This window comes from Stigmatopora argus, chromosome 18, assembly GCF_051989625.1.
Source record: "Stigmatopora argus isolate UIUO_Sarg chromosome 18, RoL_Sarg_1.0, whole genome shotgun sequence".
Lineage (NCBI taxonomy): Eukaryota > Metazoa > Chordata > Actinopteri > Syngnathiformes > Syngnathidae > Stigmatopora > Stigmatopora argus.
Genome location: NC_135404.1, coordinates 4536458 through 4560390, shown reverse-complemented (window position 1 = coordinate 4560390; position 23933 = coordinate 4536458). Strand labels below are relative to the sequence as shown.

The 23933-nt window shown below is 39.8% G+C and overlaps 3 protein-coding genes across 4 annotated transcripts in view; all 3 read right to left on the bottom strand.

The window, feature by feature from the left end:
• Positions 1-1567: 1567 nt before the first annotated feature.
• LOC144092925 (uncharacterized) lies at positions 1568-13722 on the bottom strand. Of its 2 annotated transcripts, XM_077626093.1 has the most exons (3): positions 13422-13722; positions 4439-4769; positions 1568-3535 (listed from the first exon to the last, which is right to left on the bottom strand). In XM_077626093.1, exons 2-3 carry the CDS (start codon positions 4560-4562, stop codon positions 1938-1940), a joined length of 1722 nt encoding a protein of 573 aa, XP_077482219.1. In that variant the 5' UTR covers positions 4563-4769; positions 13422-13722; the 3' UTR covers positions 1568-1937. The 2 variants fall into 2 exon arrangements, with proteins under 2 accessions (XP_077482219.1, XP_077482220.1); XM_077626094.1 differs by lacking the exon at positions 4439-4769.
• Positions 13723-17028: 3306 nt separating this feature from the next.
• LOC144092926 (uncharacterized) lies at positions 17029-21698 on the bottom strand. The gene is made up of 2 exons (XM_077626095.1): positions 20993-21698; positions 17029-19323 (listed from the first exon to the last, which is right to left on the bottom strand). Exons 1-2 carry the CDS (start codon positions 21120-21122, stop codon positions 17885-17887), a joined length of 1569 nt encoding a protein of 522 aa, XP_077482221.1. The 5' UTR covers positions 21123-21698; the 3' UTR covers positions 17029-17884.
• Positions 21699-22085: 387 nt separating this feature from the next.
• Positions 22086-23933, bottom strand: part of LOC144092932 (uncharacterized) — a 47321-nt gene continuing 45473 nt past the window's right edge. Inside the window, exon 3 of the mRNA XM_077626106.1 lies at positions 22086-23928. The gene's annotated coding sequence lies outside the window, so the exon portion shown is untranslated. The remainder of the gene's footprint in view (positions 23929-23933) is intronic.

Sequence of the window (23933 nt, the reverse complement as noted above, 5' to 3'; positions counted from 1 at the left end):
CACTAAATCGAATAAAAACGTATGCCAGAAATACGACAGGACCGGCTCGACTTTCAGCATATGCTTCGATGGCGATAGAAAAGAAGAAAGAAACAAAGGAGGATGGATATTGTGTACAGGTAAAAAGGATTTTTGGTGAGTAAAATATGGCTATATTCCTAAATAATATTTCAATTGTATGAGGTTATTATTGATGTTTTTATGTTTCGCAGCTGTAGCTGCAGTAGAGGTTTTATAGCCCTAAAATAGTTTTTGATGGTTGGATTGATTCAGACAGCTGAATGCGTCGTTAGGAAATTCACGGACCGCCGCTGGCAAAATGTAACAATAGAAGCTAATGTTTATTTGGTTAGATACACCAATAGGTGTTGTGTGCACGAGTATACTTCATTACCCAGAAAGCCCTCTTTTTGCCCGCACATGCGTGTTGTGCGTTTTCTGGTCCATGTGTAGGAGAAACTCGTTTGAAGAAATCGTTCAGTACTCGTAGATATCTGTTTTACACGAAAGAGATGCGGCAAAAAAAAGACAGTGCGCTACAATGATAAACAGTCTCTCATGTCATGGCCACCTGGATTTCTCGCATCTCGAAATGTTTCTCGTATCTAGAGTGAAATATTTGCTCGAAATTTTCCTCGTATCTCGAGCATCTCGTAGGTAGAGCTGCTCGTATGTAGAGGTGCCACTGTAGTAGTTATTAGAGCTGTAATGTTATAGACAATTAAAGGAAAATGAAATCAATTGTGGTCATGTTAGATTTAGAGCAGTGGTCTCAAACCGGTCCTCAAAGGGCCGCAGTGGGTGCAGGTTTTCATTCCAACTCAACAAGAGGATACCTTTTGCAAGTGTAATCAGTTAATCAGTTGATTGCAGCCAGGTGCTACTTATTTTAGAAGACACCTGATTGGTTAAAATGTCGGCACTGGATCGGTTGGAACAAAAACCAGGACCCACTGCGGCCCTCGGCGGAATTGGTTTGAGACACCTGATTTAAAGTTAAATGCAAAAATATGTGTGCATGAATTTAGAATCAGTTTGATTGATGAGAACTTGATTATTGTGCAAAAAACACTGGTTGCAAAAGAATTTAGCTCATGTTCTCAAATCTTATACTGTCATCCAGCACCACTTTGCGGCTTCAGTGCATCGCAGTTCTTTTCTATTAAGTTTCCAAATCAAATATGTTCATAAAAATGTCAAAAATTCACACTGAAACACTCACAATCATACCAAGGGGCAATTCAGAGTGTCCAATCAGCCTACCATTCATGTTTTTGGAATGTGGGAGGAAACTGGAGTATCCAGAGGAAACCCACGCAGGGCCAGGGAGAACATGCAAACTCCACACAGATGCACGTTACCTGGATATGAACCCAGGACCGCAGAGCGGTGAGGCCGATGCGCTAACCACTCACGCCACCTGGCCGACTTTAAACTGGAAACTTTAAATTTAACTTAAATGAACTTAGATTACGATACACATACACTTAAAAATTAATTTTAATGTTACGTTACACTAAATTTCAACCGTCTTGTGCAATAACCGAGGCAAAGATGTTAATGTATTCCACCGGGGCTTTTATTTAATTATATTTATAACATTGCATTGTTGGTCATTTGCCTCAACTATGAACCATAAAAAAGTGACAATTGATTACCTCATCAATAAGTAAAAAGTACAATCTAGATTTTTATCCTTGCAGAACAGATTCTTCAGCAGTATCAAAGTATTTAAAAAAACACACAAGTAAAAGAAAAAGTGAAAACATCTGTGATTTTTTTCCAGGTCATCCAGGAAGGCCTAGGATCACAGCATATAACTGGTGACCCAGCACTCTTGTAAAAACATGACACTGTGATTGGACAAAGCAACTATAGAGCAGCAAATGTGCTAATTCTCAACAGGTCTCGAGGAACTTCACTGAATAATTCGTAGATTACAGGCAAAGCTGTCTATGTCCACCACTTCCCACACCGACACACACATGTCTCTTAACTTTCTCCTTCTGACTGAATCTTTGACCACAGACTGAGCAAGAAAAGGGTTTTTCATCGGTGTGGGTACGTAAGTGTCTTTTTAAAGATTGCCTCAAAGAAAAAGCTTTAGAACAAACTGAGCAGGGAAAAGGTTTCTCACCGGTGTGGGTTTTTAAGTGATTTCTTAAGTTTGTCTCATCTCTGAATTTTTGACAACAAATAGAGCAGGAAAACGGTTTCTCACCAGTGTGGATTCTTGCATGTTTTTTTAAGTGTTGCTTTGCCGAGAAAGTGTGACCACAAACTGAGCAGGGAAAGGGTTTTTCACCTGTATGGGTTCTCATGTGACCTTTCAAGTGTGCGTTCCAAGTGAATCTTTGACCACAGACTGAGCAAGAAAAGGGTTTTTCACCTGTGTGGGTTCTTATGTGACCTTTCAAGCTTGCGTTGCGAGTGAATCTTTGACCACAGACTGAGCAAGAAAAGGGTTTTTCACCGGTGTGGGTACGTAAGTGACTTTTTAAAGACTGCTCCAAAGAAAAAGCTTTAGCACAAACTGAGCAGGGAAAAGGTTTCTCACCGGTGTGGGTTTTTAAGTGATTTTTTAAGTTTGTCTCATTTCTGAATTTTTGACAACAAATAGAGCAGGAAAACGGTTTCTCACCCGTGTGGATTCTTGCATGTATTTTTAAGTGTTGCTTTGCCGAGAAAGCGTGACCACAAACTGAGCAGGGAAAGGGTTTTTCACCTGTGTGGGTTCTCATGTGACCTTTCAAGTGTGCGTTCCAAGTGAATCTTTGACCACAGACTGAGCAAGAAAAGGGTTTTTCACCTGTGTGGGTTCTCATGTGACCTTTCAAGTTTGCGTTCCGAATGAATCTTTGACCACAGACTGAGCAAGAAAAGGGTTTTTCACCGGTGTGGGTACTTGTGTGCAATTTTAAGGTGCTCTTGAGCCTGAATTTTTTACCACAAACAGAGCACAAAAAAGGTTTTTCCCCAGTGTGGCCTCTCGTGTGTATTTTCAAGGATCCAATTTCTGTGAAGCTTTGGCCACAAAATGAACATGAAAATGTTTTTTCACTAACGTGGGTTCTTGTGTGTATTTTAAAACGATACTTTGTAGCAAAGGTTTTCCCACACTCCGAACAATTCCAGAGTTTGTCGTCCATTTGAGTTTTCTTGTGACCTTCATCATCATCTTCATAAGGAGATTGTGACACAACATCGTCGTTATCTGATAGAGGAGCAATAAAATAATCTGCTCGCCATCCTTCAGTTGAACTAATGCCATGTGGAGGTTCCACCTCTCTTCTGTCCTCTGTCAGGCGTCCCTCACTCCTCAAGGGGTCTCCAGTCGACCAGGTGAATTCTTCCTCCTTTTTAACCAATGGCAGCTCTTCTTCCTCCTCATTTTTGATTGGAAGATGCTCTTTTCTCTGTTGCCATTGAGGGGGCTCTGGCTGCTCCTCTTTGATTCGGGGGAGCTCAAATTCCTCTTTAATGACTGCAGGAGACGCTGGCACCTGGCACTCAGGACCAAAATATTTAGTGAAACCTGCAAAACACAAGACCAATGATATAATTTATGGATCGTCTATCCAGCAGGCTTAGAGAATGTGTTTAATTGAATGTGCATGGTCACAGTTGCTTTCAGGGTTGTCATTGCTTTAGATTAGATTAGAACTATATTCCATCCCGTATTCGGGAAATTCCCTTGGTTGCAGTAGCAAGCAACTGACTCACCCTATTAATGGTTGCAATTCCCCTTATTAGGCGATTAAAAACCGTACAAATGCAATGTGGCACATATTTTTACACACATTTAGGGCACAGGTAAAAGTCTAAAATGTAGTACAAAGTGGACAGCTTTCGGCCCTGGTAGAACGGGCTCTTGCTGCCATCTGGTGAACAAACATGGGTATTACATCTCCCATAATAACGGCCGCAGAGGGAACTATTTTAGGGGTGCAGGGTACATGTTCATATGCTTTATTTATTTGAAGAAATTAATAAATCATTTCCTTATAATTTTCTCTTGTTTTTGTGTTTCTTCCATCTTTCTTACAAAATTAGGACACTTAGACCAATCTTAAGGGGTTTAGTTGGTAATTGTGTGAGGACCGTGGAATGAATTAAAGAATTTACATATAAATTACACCTCTACTTACGAAATTTTAAAGTTACAAAAAAAGTTCTGGAACCAATTAATTTTGTAAGTAGAGGTACGACTGCATGTTCATTGACATGAATGTGTTCATAAATATGAATGTGTTCATAAATATGTGATCTCCCTTATTAAATAAATCAATCTCAAGCTTTCATAGTTGAACAAGGAGGAAAGTAATTTATTTATTCACACAAGTTTGAAGTTTCAAATTTGAAGCCTTTATTTTTTTTATTGTACGTTTGTAACAAAGACCAGCGTAATCCGAGTGTATGTTAGTGACTTGGTACTCACGGAAGTGTGACGTGGCGTCTGCCTGAAAACTTTCTGTTGAGCAGCTGCCACTCGGCTGCTCCGCCACTCTACTGGCCTGAGTCGGACCTTCATCTTCACTCTTCAAGGGCTCAACAGTCCACATTGGGACATCCACCCCCTCCTCTTTAACATATAGAGAGAGGGACTACCTCCACCTTCATGAGGGTATGCTGCTGCTCCTCAATGTGGAGTTTTCCAACTGTAATGAAATGCTCCTCTTGTTCCTCTTTGATGCGTTCAAATTTTTCATTTTCTTCATCTTTCATAGAAGCCGACTCCTGGCCCTCGGTTCGATGTGCTTGACTGACATCTGCAAGATAACAACAGTCAACAAGCCAAATCTTGTCTGTCCCAAAAGTGGTGTAGAAATACTCCCTCAATCTTATAACTGTGAGGCCGACGCGCTAACCACTCGCCCACGAAGCCGCCGAATTTTAAAGTATTTATTTAAATTCTATACTTTTAAAGGAGCCCTGTGTTTACACAACAAATAAACAATATGCAGTATTTGAAACAGTAAGAGCTATTCCAAATAACTAATAGATGATCTTTAACTGTTATAAAGCGTGATTTATGGATGTGTGTGTATGTGTGTGTGGTTATGTTAAGATTCTCATGCTACGTTAGTCCAAACCGTGCATCGTAGAGTAGAATTTTATGGTGGGCAGAAACGGCTGTCGGATCCTAATAGACGAGTAATTGAATTTCTTCACTTTCTCTAAGTGTGTAAACTCAATGTTTTATTTGTTAAATCTGAAAGCAGAGTTCATGTATGAATCGTTGTTTTTACATGATATGCCCTAAACCAGGTGTCTCAAACCGATTCCGCAAAGGGCCGCAGTGGGTCCTGGTTTTAGTTTCAACCGATCCAGTGTCGACAGTTTAACCAATGAGGGGTCTTCTAAAATAAGTAGCACCTGGCTGCAATCAACTGATTACACTTGCAAAAGGTGTCCGCTTGTTCGGTTTTAATGAAAACCTGCACCCGCTGCGGCCCTTTGAGGACTGGTTTGAGACCGCTGACCTAAACCAACCGCGTGGCTGATTGGTCGGCGAGTTTCCAGATGCTCACTTCACTCTTCAGGATCCCGATAAAAGAGAATTAATTCTATTTCTACATATTCCTCAAAGTCATATTGTGTGCTACTTTGATTTTGGTATCCTACTGACGCTTTGGCTTGATTGAATTGAACTGCTGAATTGCTTCTCATATCATATCTGTAAATATTTCTTGATTGATTTGAAGTGCTGAACTTCTTCTGTATCATACGCAGTGGTGTGCCGTCAGGGCCTTCTCTGCTGGCCTAAGAAATATCTGAATCAAATATTATATTTTGTCCATCAATACTTATGAAATAATTCCAAATTGTCTGTTAGCTTCCTTTCATTGCTTTCCCGCTGGTTGCACTGCTTCCAGATCTGTGTTTTCATATTGAAGCATTTAACCAATGACATTTCAGCTATTATTTGTTGCCAGGGTCAGAAATCTGCCTCAAGGCCTTCACAATCAGTTCTGCAGGCTCTGCTGCATTAAACAAGCGTCGATAAGACTGTTGTTTTAACCAATCGGAATTCGATTTTGTGACACCAAGGCCTTCTCACAGGCATAGGGATAAATAATTGCCTTCTTGCAGGCGTATATATTTGTAGTCAAGACTTTCCAATAATGACAAAGTTAAGTATGTCTACTTCATGGTGTAGAGCAGGGGTAGGGAACCTATGGCTCGGGAGCCATATGTGGCTCTTTCCATGGGTACATATGGCTCTCCACTAACCTGTGAGGTAAAATATGGAAATCATTGGTGAGAGAGCTGAGTCCCAAACGCACTAACAAGAGCGTCACTGCGGCGTCGACACTACCTGTACCCCTATTTTAATCATAATTTAGTTTTTTATTACTCTTCTGCATGCATGATATCATTGATACTGATTTTGTAAGCCACCACATAACAATGTTGTCAAAAGAAATCAGAGACTTTTTGTACGTTAAAAGTGATGAAATGACAAAAAAATAGAAATTACACTTTCATATATTTTTACTTTTCAATTCCGAGAATGGCTCTCAAGAAATAACATTAGAAAATATTAATTATTTATGTCTCTCTCTGTCAAAAAGTTTTCCGACCCCTGGTGTAGAGGTTCGCTCACCTGCCTGCCATGTGGGCAGACAGGGTTCAAATCCCAGTTGGTAATCATTTTTCCCTTAAATAAAAACAACTGTGTGTAGTCAAGACTTTCCAATAATGACAAAGTAAAGTGTGGCCACTTCATGGTGTAGAGGTGTGTTCACCTGACTGCCATGTGGGAGGCTGAGGTTTAAATCCCAGTTGGGAAACATTTTCCATTAGTTGTTTCTATATATTTGTAGTCAAGACCTTCCAATTATGACAAACTGAAGTGTGGCCACTTCATGGCGTAGAGCAGGGGTCACCAAACTACGGCCCGCGGGCCGGATACGGCCCGTCAGCACATTTGGCCTGGCGCTCTGAACAATACCAGAGATGCTATCGGATTTATTTCCCATTTGGAAAAAAAAATGTTTTTTTCAGATTTTTTTTCCCCCCCCAAAAAAATCCTAGGCCCCGCCCTGTCAAAGAGAGAACGGAATAATGGCGAAAAAGTTAGGTAAGAGAAAAATGTATTCAGAATGCAGGGTATTTAACCTGGAGTGGACAAACAATTATTTTTTGTTCAATGCAAAGAAAAGGCTGTTTGTCTCATCTGTCAAGAGACAGTGGCGGTATTCAAAGAATACAATCTTCGCCGACACTATGAATCCCGTCACAAAGACAAGTACGATAGCTTGCAAGGCCAAATACGAGCAGCGAAACTCAAAGCGAAAAAGCTAACTACTGTTGGATTTATTATGGAATGTTTCTATATGTGTTGTAAGCATTTTTAATAAGTAATAAGGCTATAAATCAATTCATGGGACCATGGACATTTTTTCCTCCCCATCGTCTCCTCAAGGCCCCACAGCTCGAGGACACATTGTTTTCGGACGCTTTTCGGCAAAACACAACGGGACTGTTTTGACGGGACTCCAACAGCAGATGGCGATAATCGCATTATTGTTTGAAAATACGGCTGCTTTGTTTACATTATAATACTGCTTGGTTTACTTTAGAATGCTTTGTTTACCTTTTAATGAAAATATTATGCAATTCCTCACACCGTTGTTTGGGTGCCGTGTTCAACTTTTATGCTTACTTCGGCAATTCTCACACAGTTGTTTTTCTTACCATCTAGGGTGTTATTGTACTGATTACATAACATGTTTTTCGAGTGTCGCGATTAAATACAATGATTCAGTTACTACAATTTAGAATGCCTTGGGGACTAAGACGACGTCACAAGGTACCTCCTTGCAAGTGTAACCAGTTATGTTGAAAGATGTTTTCCTATTTTAATTAAATATTACTAACAATGATTTAAAAGGTTTTAATCATTATTCCAACAACTACTATCTCAGCAGAATACATTTGTACGCCAAGCTCAGCTGAACCAGGCATCCGTTCGGGCCAGCTTTCGAGTTGCTAAACTGATAGCAAGCAGCGGTAAGCCTTTCACTGACGGAGAGTTTGTTAAGAAATGTATGGATGCTGTCGCGGAGGAGGTGTGTCCCGAGAAGAAAGATGCATTTAATGCCGTAAGTCTGTCGGCGAGTACAATGACCAGACGTGTTGAAGAAATCGGGAGTAATGTATATGCCCAGCTGCAGCAGAAGACGAAAGAATTTGACTTTTTTTCATTACCACTGGATGAAAGCACGGACGTGCAAGACACAGCGCAACTGCTCATTTTTATTCGTGGAGTTAGCGCAAACTTTGAGATATGCGAGGATCTGGCAGCCCTCCAAAGTCTCAAAGGGACTACAACGGGAGAGGATATTTTTGACAAAGTGTGCCAAACCATGGAGAAGTTGGACCTGGACTGGTCAAAGCTAGCTAGCATCACGACTGACGGGGCTCCTAGCATGGTGGGCGAAACTCGCGGTCTAATGGGACGCATGAACCGGGAGTTGGAAAAAAGGGGTAGTTGTCTCTCTATATTTGAAGTCAAGACCTTCCAATAATGACAAACTGAAGTGTGGCCAATTCGTGTTATGGAGGTTCACTCACCTGACTGCCATGTGGGAGGCTAGGGTTTGAATCCCAGTTGGGAAACATTTTCTGTTAGTTGTTTCTATATATTTCTAGTTAAGACCTTCCAATAATGACAAACTGAAGTGTGGCCAATTTGTGGTGTAGAGGTTCACTCACCTGACTGCCATTTGGGAGGCTGGGGTTTGAATCCCAGTTGGGAAACATTTTCCCTTAGTTGTTTCTATATATTTGTGGTCAAGACCTTCCAATAATGACAAACTGAAGTGTGGCCAATTCGTGGCGCAGAGGTTCGTTCACCTGACTGCCATGTGGGCAGCTGGGGTTCGAATCCCGCTGTCGTTTGACTGATAACATACCTGTCAACCTCTGCCGATAACTACCCTTATAAATGATTATTGATTCCCCTTACAAACCCCCAAAAAACCTTACAAACACTGTATGACTCGTACGGTGTTTGTAAGGTTTTTTGGGGGTTTGTAAGGGGAATCAATAATCATTTATAAGGGCAGTTATCAGCAGAGGTTGACAGGTATGTGATAACTACACTATGTAGTTTCAGTAAATGGATGATCCTTTTTTTATTAAAATAAAGACTTAGTCATTTTCTTTCAGCAAAACAATTTATTTGTGGTCAGCCTGGGGGGGGTTCCTGGTGGTGACACCGGCCAGTCACCCTTTGGCTGACTGGCGACACCATACAGTCGTTGACTGGTGACACCATACAGTCGTTGACTGGCGACACCGGGATGTGAACCCTCGCCTCCCACATGGCAGGCAGGTGACTGACCCACTACACCACGAGGTGGCCCGCCTATACATGGTCATTTGGTGCTTTTATTTAAGGAAAGACTGAATGACTTAGTCTTTTTTAATGGCAAAATGGTTCATCGTCCACCGAGATTCGAACCCTGCCTGCCCACACGGCAGTCAGGTGAACGAACCTCTACAGTCTACACCATGAAGTGGCCACACTTAGCTTTGTCATTTTTGGAAAGTCTTGACTACACACGGTTGTTTTTATTTAAGGGAAAAATGATTACCAACTGGGATTTGAACCCTGTCTGCCCACATGGCAGGCAGGTAACAGAACCACTACACCATGAAGTGGCCACACTTTACCTTGACATTAATGGAAAGTGTTGACTACACATATATATATAGAAATATTTAAGGGAAATTGTTTCCCAATCGGGATCCGAACCACACCTGCCCACATGGCAGGCAGGTGAACAAACCTCTACACAATGAAGTGGCCACACCTTACCTTGTCGTTTTTGGAAACCCTTGAGTACACACGGTTGCTTCTATTTAAGGGAAAATGACAGATGAAAAGGATGGATTTTGGTGAGTAAAATTTGGCTATATTCCTAAATAATATTTCAACTGTATGAGGTTATTATTGATGATTTTTATGTGTTGCAGCTGTAGCTGCAGTAGAGGTTTTATAGCCATAAAATATTTTTTTAGGGTTGGATTGATTCCGACAGCTGAAGGCATCGCTAGGAAATTCACGGACTGCCACTGATCATACCTGTACATAATTGTATACAATGTTTGCTGTGCTATGCGTGTAACTGAAAGGTTCATTTCATCTAACCCATTTTTCAAAAGTTTTTTTCTAGTGCAACAACTGACTTTTGGTTCGAAACAAGCAGGTGGGACCGGCAAAGCCGGGCACCCCTGCGTGTTAATAGATATATGGAAAACAAGATGTGGAATTACAATTCAAAAATTGTAACGGATAGTAAAATGGTTGTATGCAGAAAACTGCAGAATTGAGCGGACTGAGTCTCTGGATAGGGAGTTATTTTTTTGTCATACTCGATTTATTTGAAGTTCTATGGTTCTAATAGTGTTTTGTTTTGTCCTATGTTGGTCACATCAACGTGGTTGCATTTGCATACCTGTCAACTTGTACGTTTTATACGTATTTTATACGTTTTTTTACCATTTCAAATCATGTACACCGTACACCGACTTTTGTACGGGGTAAAAATAAAAAAATAAAATAAAAAATCGCCAATATTTATGAAAAACGATCTCAACAAGACCGTTTTGGCTAAAATCCAGATAGTCACGTAGGCTGGTAGCCAACGACGCTACTGTCATCGATCGTTACTATTGTCACGGTATACCAGCAAAAATTATCCTCAATCGTATGTATTTTTTTAGCGGTGCGTACGGCAATATCGATAAAGGCTGACATGCGCATGCGTAGATATACATAGAGTAAATATCGTGGAAGCAAGCATGGAGGAGCCACCTAGTAAGAAACGAAGAACTCAAGGATCGGGTCGACACCAGAAAGAATGGGAGTTACTTCAAGGTGAATATGCTGGCTGGATTAAAGCATCGTTAAGAGGCACTCAATTCTCATTATGTGTCCCTTGCAATAAAGACGTGAAAGTTGGTGTGAGTGGATTTTACGATCTGAAGAGCCACTTTAAAACTGCCGGACACGTGGAGAATCATTCTCCACGTGTCCGGCAGTTTTAATGTTCTGAATGTGAAAAAAACCAATTCACATGTCCCATTAACCAAGCACTTCGTCTCTACCGCAAATCCTGCAGCATCCCACAAGACGACAAATGCGGAAATTCTCTTCTGCCATTTTCTTGCTGAGCACAACATTGCTTTCACAGCTGCGGACCACTTCTCGGATTTGGTGAAAGTTATGTTTCCGGATTCACAGATAGCTAAGGTAATTTATTATTATTATTATTATTATTATTATCATTCATATCTACAAAGAATCAGCATTTATGGCACCGTGTCAACCATAACAGCCTTGGGAAAAGCCCCATTTGTTATTTAATTTTGATAATTCATGCATTATACCTGTTATGAGAACAAAGCACTTTGAGTTCCTGACACTGCTGCCAACTTTAATTGTGAAAAATATTTATAATTTACCAACTGTGTTGCTACACACATACATATAGATATATTTTTTTCCAGAAAGAATGGTGTACATTGTTGAATATATATTTATGTGATTAAAATTTTATATTTTGATATTATATTTTTGCAGTTTGCATGTCGGAGGACCAATGCTACGATGATTGTTAAGGAGAGCCTTGCACGTGGCTACACCCAAGACGTCATTCAGTACTGCAGAACTCACCCATTTACCCTCATGATTGATGAAAGCAATGATCGTACTACCAAAAAGCGACTTGTTGTGTTAGCTCACTTCTTTGATGGGGAGAACACAAATACCAGACTCCTCGATTTACCAGAGTTGGCATCAGGCACAGCAGCATCAATCTTTGCCGTTATTGACAACATTTTACAAGAAAATGACATTCCATGGAGTAACGTTGTGGGATTTGCAAGCGACAATTGCAACAAGATGGTTGGAAAGAAAAACTGTCTTGTCTAGGATAAAAGAAAAAAATGGGGCTGTTTTTAGTGTTGGATGCATTTGTCATCTTGGCAATCTGTGTGTCAAAGATGGACTGAAGACATTGCCAGTAAACATAGATGACTTGCTGGTGGATATATTTTTTTTTTTTTAAAAATAGTTCCAAACGAATTGAGGATTTTAAAGAGTTTCAGGACTTTACAAATTCCAAGCAAGAAAAAATCCTAAAGCATTGTCTGACGCGATGGTTGGCTCTGCAAAAAGTGGTTGAAAGAACATTGTCTCAGTACGAAGCACTCAAAAGCTACTTCGCTAGCCATGCGGATGTTGAAAGGGCAGGTAAAGTGAAAAGCATCCATGATCGACTTCAAGACCCTGTTACTCTCCTCACACTCCACTTCATCAGCTTCATCCTGCCTCAAATAAATCAATTCAATATTGTGTTCCAAACAGAGGCATGTATGATTGGAGATTTGCTACCAGAAATGGAAAGACTCTTAAAGAAACTCTTGGTGAAATTTGTGCAAATGGAACATGTCAAATCTGCTGATAGCCTGCTGGCAGTTGATTATACAAACAGATCCCTGCAGCATGAAGATAGCAGGCTTGCTGTTGGCTTGGGCACCAGGGCCCTCTTCCAAGACACCAATGAGGAGGATGAAATCAGGCAAAGCATCACACCAGCCATGCAAGCAACTTTTTTTTCCTCTGTTCGCTCCTTCTACGAGGCTGTTGTAACTAAAATGATACAAAAATTTCCATTTGAGAATACAACACTGAGTGACTTGGTGGTGTTGGACCCAAGAAAGAGAGAGATGTTGGATTACACAAGTATTGTTAAGCTTGCAAACAGGTTTACACTAGACTTTGATCAGGAACAATTAAAAGATGAATGGGAAGACTATCAACTAATACCTGATGATCTTCTCCCTCAGAAAAGTCAGGATGGACAACCAATTCGTCCAGAGACATTTTGGCCTCATGTGTTCAAAATGAAAACTGGTTTGGGGCTGGATCGCTTTCCACTGATGAGAAAGATGCATCTAATTTTACTCAGCCTTCCTCACAGTAATGCTGATAGCGAGCGGGTTTTCAGCCATGTGAGGAAAATTCATACAGAGTACAGAAAGACAATGGGAAAAGACACTCTTACTTCTTTATTACAGATGAAATTGAACTGTGACAACTGTTGCTCACAAGTGAGACCCTCATTAGAGCAGATAAAGTCTGCTAAATCATGCACATTGGCTTACAATAGAAAGCACCGAAGGCACAGTTTATTGCATTGTAAACTTTTTAAATTGAATAAAATACTTCGTATGCAAATTACCTTTGTTATTTCTATTACACTGTCTGGTTACCGCGAGTAAACATGCGTCGTACGGTGTTTGAAAGGTTTTTAGGGGTTTGTAAGGGGAATCATAATCATTTATAAGGGCAGTTATCGGCAGAGGTTGACAGGTATGGGCAAGTGAGTCAAAAGTCAACTCACCTGACATTTTGGAACTCGATGTTTCTCGATATGATGATCCCAAGCGCCTTGTTTCTTCTCTTTGTTAGAGGCTACGTATAATAGGCTAAGCTAAGCTAACCAGGATGCAGTTTCAGCGTGCACCCAAACGGTTTGGGCAAAACGCCTCGAAGCAGAAGTTAGATTGAATAGATTCGTGGCGTGTCCTAAAATCTCTGACGCCTTTCAGTGAATTGCCGCATGGGGCCAAGGAGAGATTCACAGTGGATCTTCTTCAAACTGAGGAAAGAAAACCACGAGGTCAAAAACCATTGGAACGAACGGCGAGTGTTGATGACGTCATTAGCAAACATACTTTAGAAAAGAACGTTTCTTTAATTGAACAATTTCACACGTCCAAAACAGATATGGAAAAATAAATCAGACAAACAAAATAAACAGATTAAATAAATGAGTAAACAAGTGACCTTATAGGATAAAAGGTTTTTGGTCTTAATAATAATAATAATCACAATACAGTGGTATTGGTACAATAATAATAATAATAATAATAATAATAATAATAATAATAATAATAATAATAATAATAATAATAATAATAATAATCACAATATAGTGGTACCTCTACATACTATCAGTGACGGTCGTTGCATTTTCTCGTAGCGCCTTCAACGTGTCAATCCAACCCTCAAAAACTATTATATGGCTACAAAACCTCTACTGCAGCTAAAGCTGCGACACATAAAAAATAATCAATAAATCAATGCACAAAAATGGGGTAAAATCCACTTCCTAGCAGCAGTTCATGATTAAATACAAATACTGGAGCTTTTCACACATTAAAACCAGGCCAGGGGGGCGATTTTCCCGGGAAAAGACAGCGATGAATGTCAATGGCGTACGGGCAAACATTGCCCGAAAATGGCGTAAAATCCAGCCGAAAACAGCATTTATTGATTAAATACAAATACTGGAGCTTTTTAGACATCAGAACCGGCCCCGGAGTATCATTTCCCCGTTAAAAAGACAGTGATGAATGTCGATACGTCCATACGTGAAATGACAAAAAATGCATTAAAATTAGGTAAAATCCACTTCCTAGCAGCATTTATTGATTAAATACAAATACTGGAGCTTTTCAGACATTACAACCAGGGAGGTGATTTCCCCAGGAAAAGACAGCGATGAACGTCAATGGCGAAACGGCAAAAATTAAACTGGGGTAAAATCCACATCCTAGCAGCATTTAGTGATTAAATACAAACACTGGAGCTTAAATAAAAACACTGGAGCTTTTCAGATATCAGAACCGGGCCCACAATTGAAATATTATTTAGGAATATAGCCATATTATACTCACCAAAAATTCTTTTAACTGTACACAATATCCATCCTCCTTTCTTTATTCCTTCTTTCCTATCGCCATCGAAGCTAATGATGAAAGTCGAGCCTGTCCTGTCATATTTCCGGCATAGTCCGTCTTGAAAATGGCTTTAAATAAACACAACAATATATTTGTTTGTGCAGCTAAGTTAGCGCAATGAAAGTGGCGCACACACCATTTTCCCGGCTGTAACAGACTTGCTAGCTTCGGAGTTGACCGCCCTTTCTTAATGATGTCCATTTTTTTCTGGAAAAGTCAGTCTGGAAAATACCTTTGTGAACAAATCTGCAACCAAATCTGTCAGCCATTGTGGGTGGAGTTTGCGATCTCTGGCTGCCTCCACATCCGGGCTTTGGCCCGCCTACTAGCCAATCATAGTTGGTGAAAGCAATGAAGTATCCCAGCCAGCAAAATGGTAACGCCTATAAAAATCATTGTGGGGTTGCCAACTCGAAATCTGATTGGTTAAAAGCAACAGTCTTGTTTAATGCAGCAGACCCCACAGAACTGATTGTGAAGGCTTTGAGGCAGATCTGATCTGGCAACAAATAACGGCTGAAATGTGATTGGTTAAATGCTTCAATATGAAAACACCCATCTGGAAGCAGTGCAACCAGGGGGAAAAGCAATGAAAGGAAGCTAACAGACCATTTGGAATAATAAGTATTGATGGACAAAATGTAATATGATTCAGATATTTCTTAGGCCAGCAGAGAAGGCCTTGAAGGCCCTGACGGCCCGCCACTGCATACTATCTTCATTCGTTCCAGGACTGAGCTTGTATGTCGATCTTCTCGTAACTCGAGCGAACGTTTCCCATTGAAATGAACTAAAAACAAATTAATTCTTTCCAACCCTCTGAAAAAACACCAAAAACAGGATATTGAATTGGAAAAAATGTTTTATTTCTTCTAATTCGCAATCTATTAACAAAGGAACACATAACTAGTGGTTTAATAGTGTTGGAATAATCCTTAGGTATTTCCAAATTCACAATAAAAGCGGCATCTGAAGTCACATCTTTCTTTAATTCTTGCAAGAAGAGAATACATCCATCCGCCACTCCGGTCAGGATAATTCTAACAACTCGAGGTCTCCCTCGCTAATTTATTCATAAGATTTTAACGCCATGCCTCACAGAAGTCTAAACAACTTTAGAGTCTCATAACAATTTATCACAGTCATCAAAACAATTGTAGGTCTGTCGAATGTTCCCAAGGGCGCTTGTTGTGAACTCATCCTGCCCAAGCCGAAAACAGTCCACAGTTCTTGTTGTGAACCCATCCTGCCCAAGGCCATTCCCAGTCCTCTTGATGAGAACCACAGTCCTTACTTTTGCAAGAGATGCATTAAAATGCCCTTTGTATTAATGTCAATTACTCTTCGTTGCAAGTACATATAATAATATTGATACACATCTATAATAATGATAAACCTAACAAATAGTAATAAAATGTGTTTAATATAACTAAAATTAGACGCGGAGGGTACACAGACGGACATAGAAGCAGGCGGGGGGGGGAGGTTGGTTCAGGGGGACCTTATCCACGGCAATGCACTCGTAACCGAACAAACAAATTTAAATTTACTTGGATTAATATATACAGACACTCAAACATACGTTTAATGTAACTTTACACAAAACTGAATTCTAATTTTGTTTTAATTTTTTTTACCTTCTCTTGGCCGGGTTAGCCGTTTGCCACACCTCCACCCTCACGTTCGCTATCGATGGGCTGTTTGCTGTTGTATTCCCTTCGAAATATTCCGAAAATGATGCGCACAAATGTCCTCACAATAGGATAACGCACGACCACAACGAGAAGTAGTCTTGAATGAGCGATCGCGGGAGCTAACAGACTAATGAACGAAAAACAACAGCTCAGCCTACCCACGTATTGATTGTGGGTAATGAAGTTTTATTCTGAGAAAGGGTGCCATTGGCTATCGGTGTTGTGTGCACGAGTATACTTCATTACCCAGAAAGCCCTCTTTTTGCCCGCGCATGCGCATTGTGCGTTTTCTGGTCCATGTGTAGGAGAAACTCGTGTGAAGAAATTGTTCAGTACTCGTAGATATCTGTTATACACAAAAGAGATGTGGCAAAAAAGACAGTGCGCTACAATGATAAACAGCCTCTCATGTCATGGCCACCTGGTTTTCTCGCATCTCGAAATTTTTCTTGTATCTAGAGCGAATTATTTGCTCGAAATTTTCCTCGTATCTCGAAGGTAGAGCTGCTCGTATGTAGAGGTACCACTTTAATAATAATAATAACAATGATAATGATAATAATAACAATGATAATAATAATAACAATAATAATATAAATAATAATCTGCTTAACAAATGACCACTAAATCCTCAATAAAACTGCTGGGCAAGTACCTATGTTGGCAAAACGCTTTCAGCATGGAACTGAATTGGACGCTTATCGGTGTCAATAGCAGGCAATAAATTAAATACCATCAAATATTTAAAACAACTTTATCATGTTATTTGAGCCATAACATATCAGTGTATTTCTGTTTTTAATCATTGAAATGTTGTTTTTATTAACATGTTATGTTGTTGTTGTTTTTTAGAAGAACATTTTTATAAGAAATAGGATTCACATTTTTATCCAAGTGGGCTTGCAGTTGACCTGACGTGGAGCAAGAAAAGACGGCTCACAAGTGTTTTCTCGTTGGTCCACTTCAAGTCAAAGATTGAAGAAATCAGATGATCAACAGTGAGTCGTATTTTCTCACGTTTAGTTTTGCCCATCTCATGGTCATGAGTAAACCAGGTCATTTTCTCTTTCATCCCTCATTACATTACAGACAGCTTCAAAAAGACCCTTTGGTTGTGCCCCTTTTATTCTTTCATCTTGAATAAGATCAAGAGAGAGGCACGTGAGAACGCTTTACCACGAATTGAGCAAGAAAAGGGTTTTTCCCCAGTGTGGGTTTTTATGTGCTTTTACAATTGGACTTTGGTAGGGGATCTGTGGCTACAAAGTGAGCAGACAAAACATTTTTCTCCAGCTTGGGGCATTAAGTGTTGTTTTAAGGTTCCCTCGTGAAAATATTCGACCACAAACTGAACATGAAAATTGTGGTTAAACTGTGTGGGTTCTTGTGTGCCTTTTAAACTGGTGCTTTTGAGAGAAAGCTTTACGACAAATCGAGCAAGAAAAGGGTTTTTCACCAGTATGGGATCTTAAGTGGGTTTTTAAATTTTGCTGATGAGAAAAGGCTTGACCACAAACTAAGCACGGAAATGGTTTTTCACCAGTGTGGGTTCTTGCGTGACTGATTAAGTTTCCCTTCTGTGTAAATGTCTGACCACAAACTGGGCATGAAAATGGTTTTTCACCAGTGTGGGTTCTTTTGTGGGTTTTTAAAACTATCTTTTGAGAAAAGGCTTGACCACAGACTGAGCATGAAAATGGTTTTTCACCAGTGTGGGTTCTTGTGTGTCCTTTCAAAGATTTCATTTCCGTGAAGGTTCTGCCACAAATTGAGCACGAAAATGGTTTTTCACCAGTGTGGATTCTTGTGTGGATTTTTAAGCTTCCACTGTGTGGGAATGCTTGACCACAAACTGAGCAGGAAAATGGTTTTTCACCAGTGTGGGTTCTTGTGTGTATTTTTAAACTTCTCTTGTCTGTAAATGTTTTTCCACAAACTGAGCAGGAAAATGATTTTTCACCTGTGTGGATTAGTATGTGTTTTTTTAAGTTGCCCTTCTCTGTGCATGTTAGACCACAAACGGAGCACGGAAATGGTTTTTCACCGGTGTGGGTTCTTGTGTGTCTTTTTAAATCTTCCTTTTGAGAAAAGGCTTTACCACAAACTGAGCATGAAAAAGGTTTTTCACCTGTGTGGGTTCTTGTGTGTCTTTTTAAACTTCCCTGCTCTGTAAATGTTTTACCACAAACAGAACATGAAAAAGGTTTCTCCCCAGTGTGACTCCTAATATGTGCATTCAAATTACACTTTTTCCTAAAAGTTTTCCCACAGTGAGAGCATTTGCAGAGTTTTTCACCACTGGAGTTTTTCTTAAGATCTTCATCGTCATCATCGTCATAAACTAAGTCGTCACTATCTGATAAAGGAGCAATTAAATTGTCTGCTTGCCATCCTTCTGTTGAGCTGTCATTCGGAGGCTCCGCCCCTCTGCTGGCCACGCCCAGATCATCTTCACTCTTGAAAGGCTCACCAGTTGACCAGGTGACATCTTCTTGCTCTATTTTGATTGGAGGTTGCTCTTTTCTCATTTGGTGTTGAAGAAACTCCGGCTCCTCTTTAATTTTGAGCCATGTTGAGGTGTTTGCAGGCTCCGCCCCTCCGCTGGCCCTGCCCATATCATCTTGCTGCTTCAAGGACTCACCAGGTGACCAGGTGACATCATCATCCTCCGTTTTTATTTTAAGTTGCTCTTCTCTCTTTTGGTGTTGAGGCAACTCTGGCCCCTCCCCTTTGATTTGGGGGATCTCAACTTCCTCTTTAAAGCCAACAGACTCTTGCTCATCAGGACCATGATATTTTCTGAAACCTGCAAAGACACAAAGGTAAATGATATATTTCCTGGACTGTCTAACTAGAAGTCTTTTAGGTTAGACTAGAAATTTAATGTCACTGACATCATTTTTTCAAAAAAGGAGGGTTAAATACTGAATATAATAATAATAACAATAATAATAATATTTATTCATAATCTTCATTTGAATTTTACCAATTTACCAATTCTGGCCCCCTGCCGCCGCTTCGTTATTGTGTAGTACATCTGTATCTTCATTTTTTGCATTTTCAATTTAGTGCACGTATAAGTAGTATATAAGTCAGTGGCGGTCCGTGAATTTCCTACCGACGCCTTCAGCTGTCTGAATCAATCCAACCCTCAAACACTATTTTATGGCTATAAAACCTCTACTGCAGCTACGGCTGTGACACATAAAAAAGCATCAATAATAGCCTCACACTGTTCAGCTGTTTTTCTTGAAAAGTCCGTCTTGAAAATGGCTTTGACAGTCAATCTGCAAACAAATCCATTTCTTCTCCTCCTTCAGCCATTGCGGGTTGACAAAACCGCTATTAAATCCACACAACAATATATTTGCTTGTGCAGCTCGCTCCAGATACAGTTTGGTAGCTCTGGCTATTCCACTCTGTCACTAGCCAATCATAGTTGGTGAAAGCGATGACGTATCCCTACGCCTGCGAGAAGGCAATGACGTATCCCTATGCCTGCGAGAAGGCAATGACGTATCCCTACGCCTGCGAGAAGGCCTTGGTGTCGCCAAATCGAATTCTGATTGGTTAAAGCAACAGTTTCATCGACGCTTGTTTTATGCAGCAGAGCCTGCAGAACTGATTGTGAGGGCCTCAAGGCAGATTTCTGACCCTGGCAACAAATAGCTGAAATGTGATTGGTTAGATGCTTAAATATGGAAACACATCTGGAAGCAGCGCAACCAGGGGAAAAGCAATGAAAAGAAGATGACAGACAATTTGGAATTATTAATAAGTACAGACGCTCCCCTACTTGCGAACGAGTTAGGTTCCGAGCGATTGTTCGTAAGGTGAATTTGTTCGTAAGTTGCTCAGTGCAAAGAAAGCACTACTTGGAAAAAGGTGCGCAATACAAAATCTAACTTACGAACTTACAGCATCTTTTTCCGAACATTTTTCAACATATGCCATATTCGCAGACATGTTCGTACGTACCGTTGTTCGCAACTCGAATGTTCGTGAGTAGGGGAGCGTCTGTATACGTATAGTAATAAGTAGAGTCATGGACAAAACATAATTAACATCAGTCTGTGATTCAGATATTTTTTTAGGCCAGCAGAGAAGGCCTTGCAGCCCCTGGCGGTCCACCACTGATAGAAGTGTTATGTTATTCAAGCATGGAGCCAGAAATGTAGGGAGAGTAGCAGGAATGACTACCAAATGCCTCTGGGGGGCGCTCGCGCTTTGCGTAATCAAGAAAAATACATTGTTTGTGATAAGGATTCAATAAAATGAAAGCGACTGTTTTCTGCCGTTGTTTAAGTATAAACACCCGTTAAGACTCATTCTTTCCGTCATAGAGTGGTTACATTTAAAAATAGAATGTATTATGTCTTTTTAGTGCGAATTCATGAAAATGTACGTACGCTAAAATTGTGTCACATCAATAGAATATCTTTAAGGGAAAATATGGAAATAAAAAGTGAACCCACCTTCTAGTCTTTGAAGAACAACTTTCTCCTGCGTTATTTCGCAAACTGTCGAGTGCTGGTGAGGTGAAGGCTCCTGTTTGACGTCAAAAAGTTCCTGCTGGAACTTTGCCCGTTTTGTTCTTGCGGACATTTCCAAGTGTGAATTCTAATGGAGGCGTCGTTGATAGCTGCTAGCTAGGCTAAGCTAAAGTAGAGTCCGGAAACCTCTAACGAGTTCTTCGACGACTTGTTCCATTCACAGATGCTAGCTAGGCTAAGCTAAAGTAGGGCGCAAAGCTTCAAAAGAGTTCTTCGATGAGATGAAGACTTGTTCCTTTCACACCTGCTAGCTAGGCTATGCTAACGTACGGGGCAAAGCATAAACGGCTTTTGAGACGACTTGAAAACGTGCTCCTTTCCCTGAGGCTAGCTAAGCTAAGCTAAAGCAAGGCGCTAAGCTTCAACAAGTTCATAGACGACTTGAAGAGAGATGTTGCGCTCGAGCAAATGGAGCAGAGGCGTGTCGAAACAGTCCAACATAAATGAACTATTAAACCCCCCGGACTATCAAGTGTTATGTATTCAAATATATACTTTCACTCGCCTATAACCCTTTTGACTTGACTCTCACTAACCATGTATCTTGCTTGTATTATAGCTCAAATGATGTATCTCTCATTCCTATAGAGGAAATGACGTTGACGTTGTTTCGCGCATGCGCAGTATCGATCAGTCGCAATCCGACTGCGGTCCCAAACTAACAACAACAAACCAAGTGTGGGAAAACATCACAGGAGAAAAAAAAAAATTTACTCTGGTCAAAGATTCTCTACAAATCACATCGTAAAAGTAAACACAAAAATGCACACTGTTGAAAAGCCAATTTCCTGCTCCATTCGTGGTTTTAAAAAAAGAATCATTCAGCAAGTGTGCTTAAATAATCGGCAGTGGCTCCGTAGCCGGTAACCGGTCAAATAGCCTATATGGCCCCATATGGCTATTTAGTTGGTAAGAATTCTGTGTTGGGTAAATAGTAAGAAACTACATTTTATAAGGTTTATTTCGTTAATGTGATAATTGATAAGGACCTTTATATAAAGATAACTAGGCCTACTCAACTTTTATGGTATACATTTATTAACAAAAGCACACAAACATTAATGGTAACAGTATTATGTTATCTCACAGATGTCTACATAGTCCATTGACACCAATTTTCTTTAGAATTGAAACAGTTCCAAGACAAGTGTTACATACAATTCCAATGATACTGATAGTAATAAAACACATGTAACCCTCCAATTCTATAAACTTATTTAGGAGTAGCACTTTTTAGACAAGTAACATTGTTAACATAATACATATCAACCATATCTGTTCATTCACCAATACTACATGAAAGTAACACCTTCATCTGTGTAGAAGCAATTAATCTACATGAAAGTAACACCTATAAGTGTTAGTACAGTGTGAGTAGAAACAGCTATAGTCAAAGTCAATCCATTTTGGGAATAGAAATTTGGCAATAATTTCAATAATTCTTAACAAATACTCACAATATTTGGCAGTTATTATTTATTTTATAAGTGGTAAACTTCCCACCAAATTTGATCAAGATGAGATGGACAGTTAAAAAAAAATCCTGTTCACCCAATTAGCATGCAATTGATAGATTTTAACATTAGGTGAATAGGGATTTAATGACTATTATTTAAAATTGAGTGAATAGGGGATTTTCTAAACCATTCAACCAATCTTATTGAAATTTGATGTAGTTCGGCATCGCAAAATTAATGAATCTTCCTTCTGCCTTTTTTTCACATTGATGATTAAAATTATTATTTAACAGTGCAGTGTATTATTTATTTTCGGGGGGCCTTAGAAACCGAAATTGTTTTGCAATAAACACATGCCCACACTATATACGGGTACCTGGTAGGTCTTCTTACACACACACACCCTTCGCATGCCTGACCCCACCCACGTCCACCTTCTCTCTATATAAGAAGCGTGTCGGCAAGAAGTGCTCTCAGTCAGGCTTTGGAGCATACACATGGCGCTCCGCATTATAAGGCGCCTAGTCTATTTTGGAGAAAATTTAAGACTTTTTAGTGCGCCTTATAGACGTGAAAATACGGTAGACGGATTTCGCGGAGGGTAGAGAGGGACAGAGGGGTTATCCCAGTTAAAAAAAAAACATAAATAGTACTTTTATATTACTTTTTTTTAACTGGGAAAACGCACTTTGTGGAGTAGCACCACCAATTTTGTTATACGCAGCTGTGTATGATGACAATAAAGGCTTTTGATTTGAACAAATGTCATGTACTTCGTTATGATAAGTGATACAAAAGCTGAATACACGAATGTACCTTGTTATTGTGTTATCAATATGGTCAAAAGGACATGTTACTGTTTCTTTCTGTAAAATAATGATTTGCTGCATTCCATGTTATAGGAATTTGAATACAGTTGCAACTTGGGGATCACCAAGTGGTAGGATATTGATGATGAATTAGTTGATCAAATTAGAATGAATTTAATATGAATTGAACATATAAACCAAGAATCCAAAATGACAAAAATGAACCAAAAGCCGTAGATTTAAAAATAGCTGGAACACACACTTAACATTAACAAGGACGCAGCAAGAAACGAACAAAACTAGGGGACTTAAACACACAGACAAAGGTTAATGAGACATTGAGAACTTGTGGTTGACACACAGAGGAGGCGACCACAGTTGAAAGGAATGGACAATCACAACGACATGCCGTTAATAGTTTAAATTTTTACTAATGTTATACATAACTAAAAATATTGAGTAAAGCCCTATGATTGTCTTTTCAAAATTAAAATAACAATTTACATTTGACTTCATATACCAATTGACAGGTAAATTTTGTTACATTCAAATCAAAGAAAGTTTGGACAAATATAAAAAAGTGTAATAGAACCTCAA

Excerpts from the sequence above, each read along its gene's own strand:
- LOC144092926 (XM_077626095.1), bottom strand. The coding sequence starts at position 21,122 with ATGTCCGCAAGAACAAAACGGGCAAAGTTCCAGCAGGAACTTTTTGAC. Across the intron at positions 19,324-20,992 it reads TGTTCTTCAAAGACTAGAAG|GTTTCAGAAAATATCATGGT; the intron begins GTGGGTTCACTT and ends GTGTCTTTGCAG.
- LOC144092925 (XM_077626093.1), bottom strand. The coding sequence starts at position 4,562 with ATGTGGACTGTTGAGCCCTTGAAGAGTGAAGATGAAGGTCCGACTCAG. Across the intron at positions 3,536-4,438 it reads AGACGCCACGTCACACTTCC|GTTTCACTAAATATTTTGGT; the intron begins GTGAGTACCAAG and ends TGTGTTTTGCAG.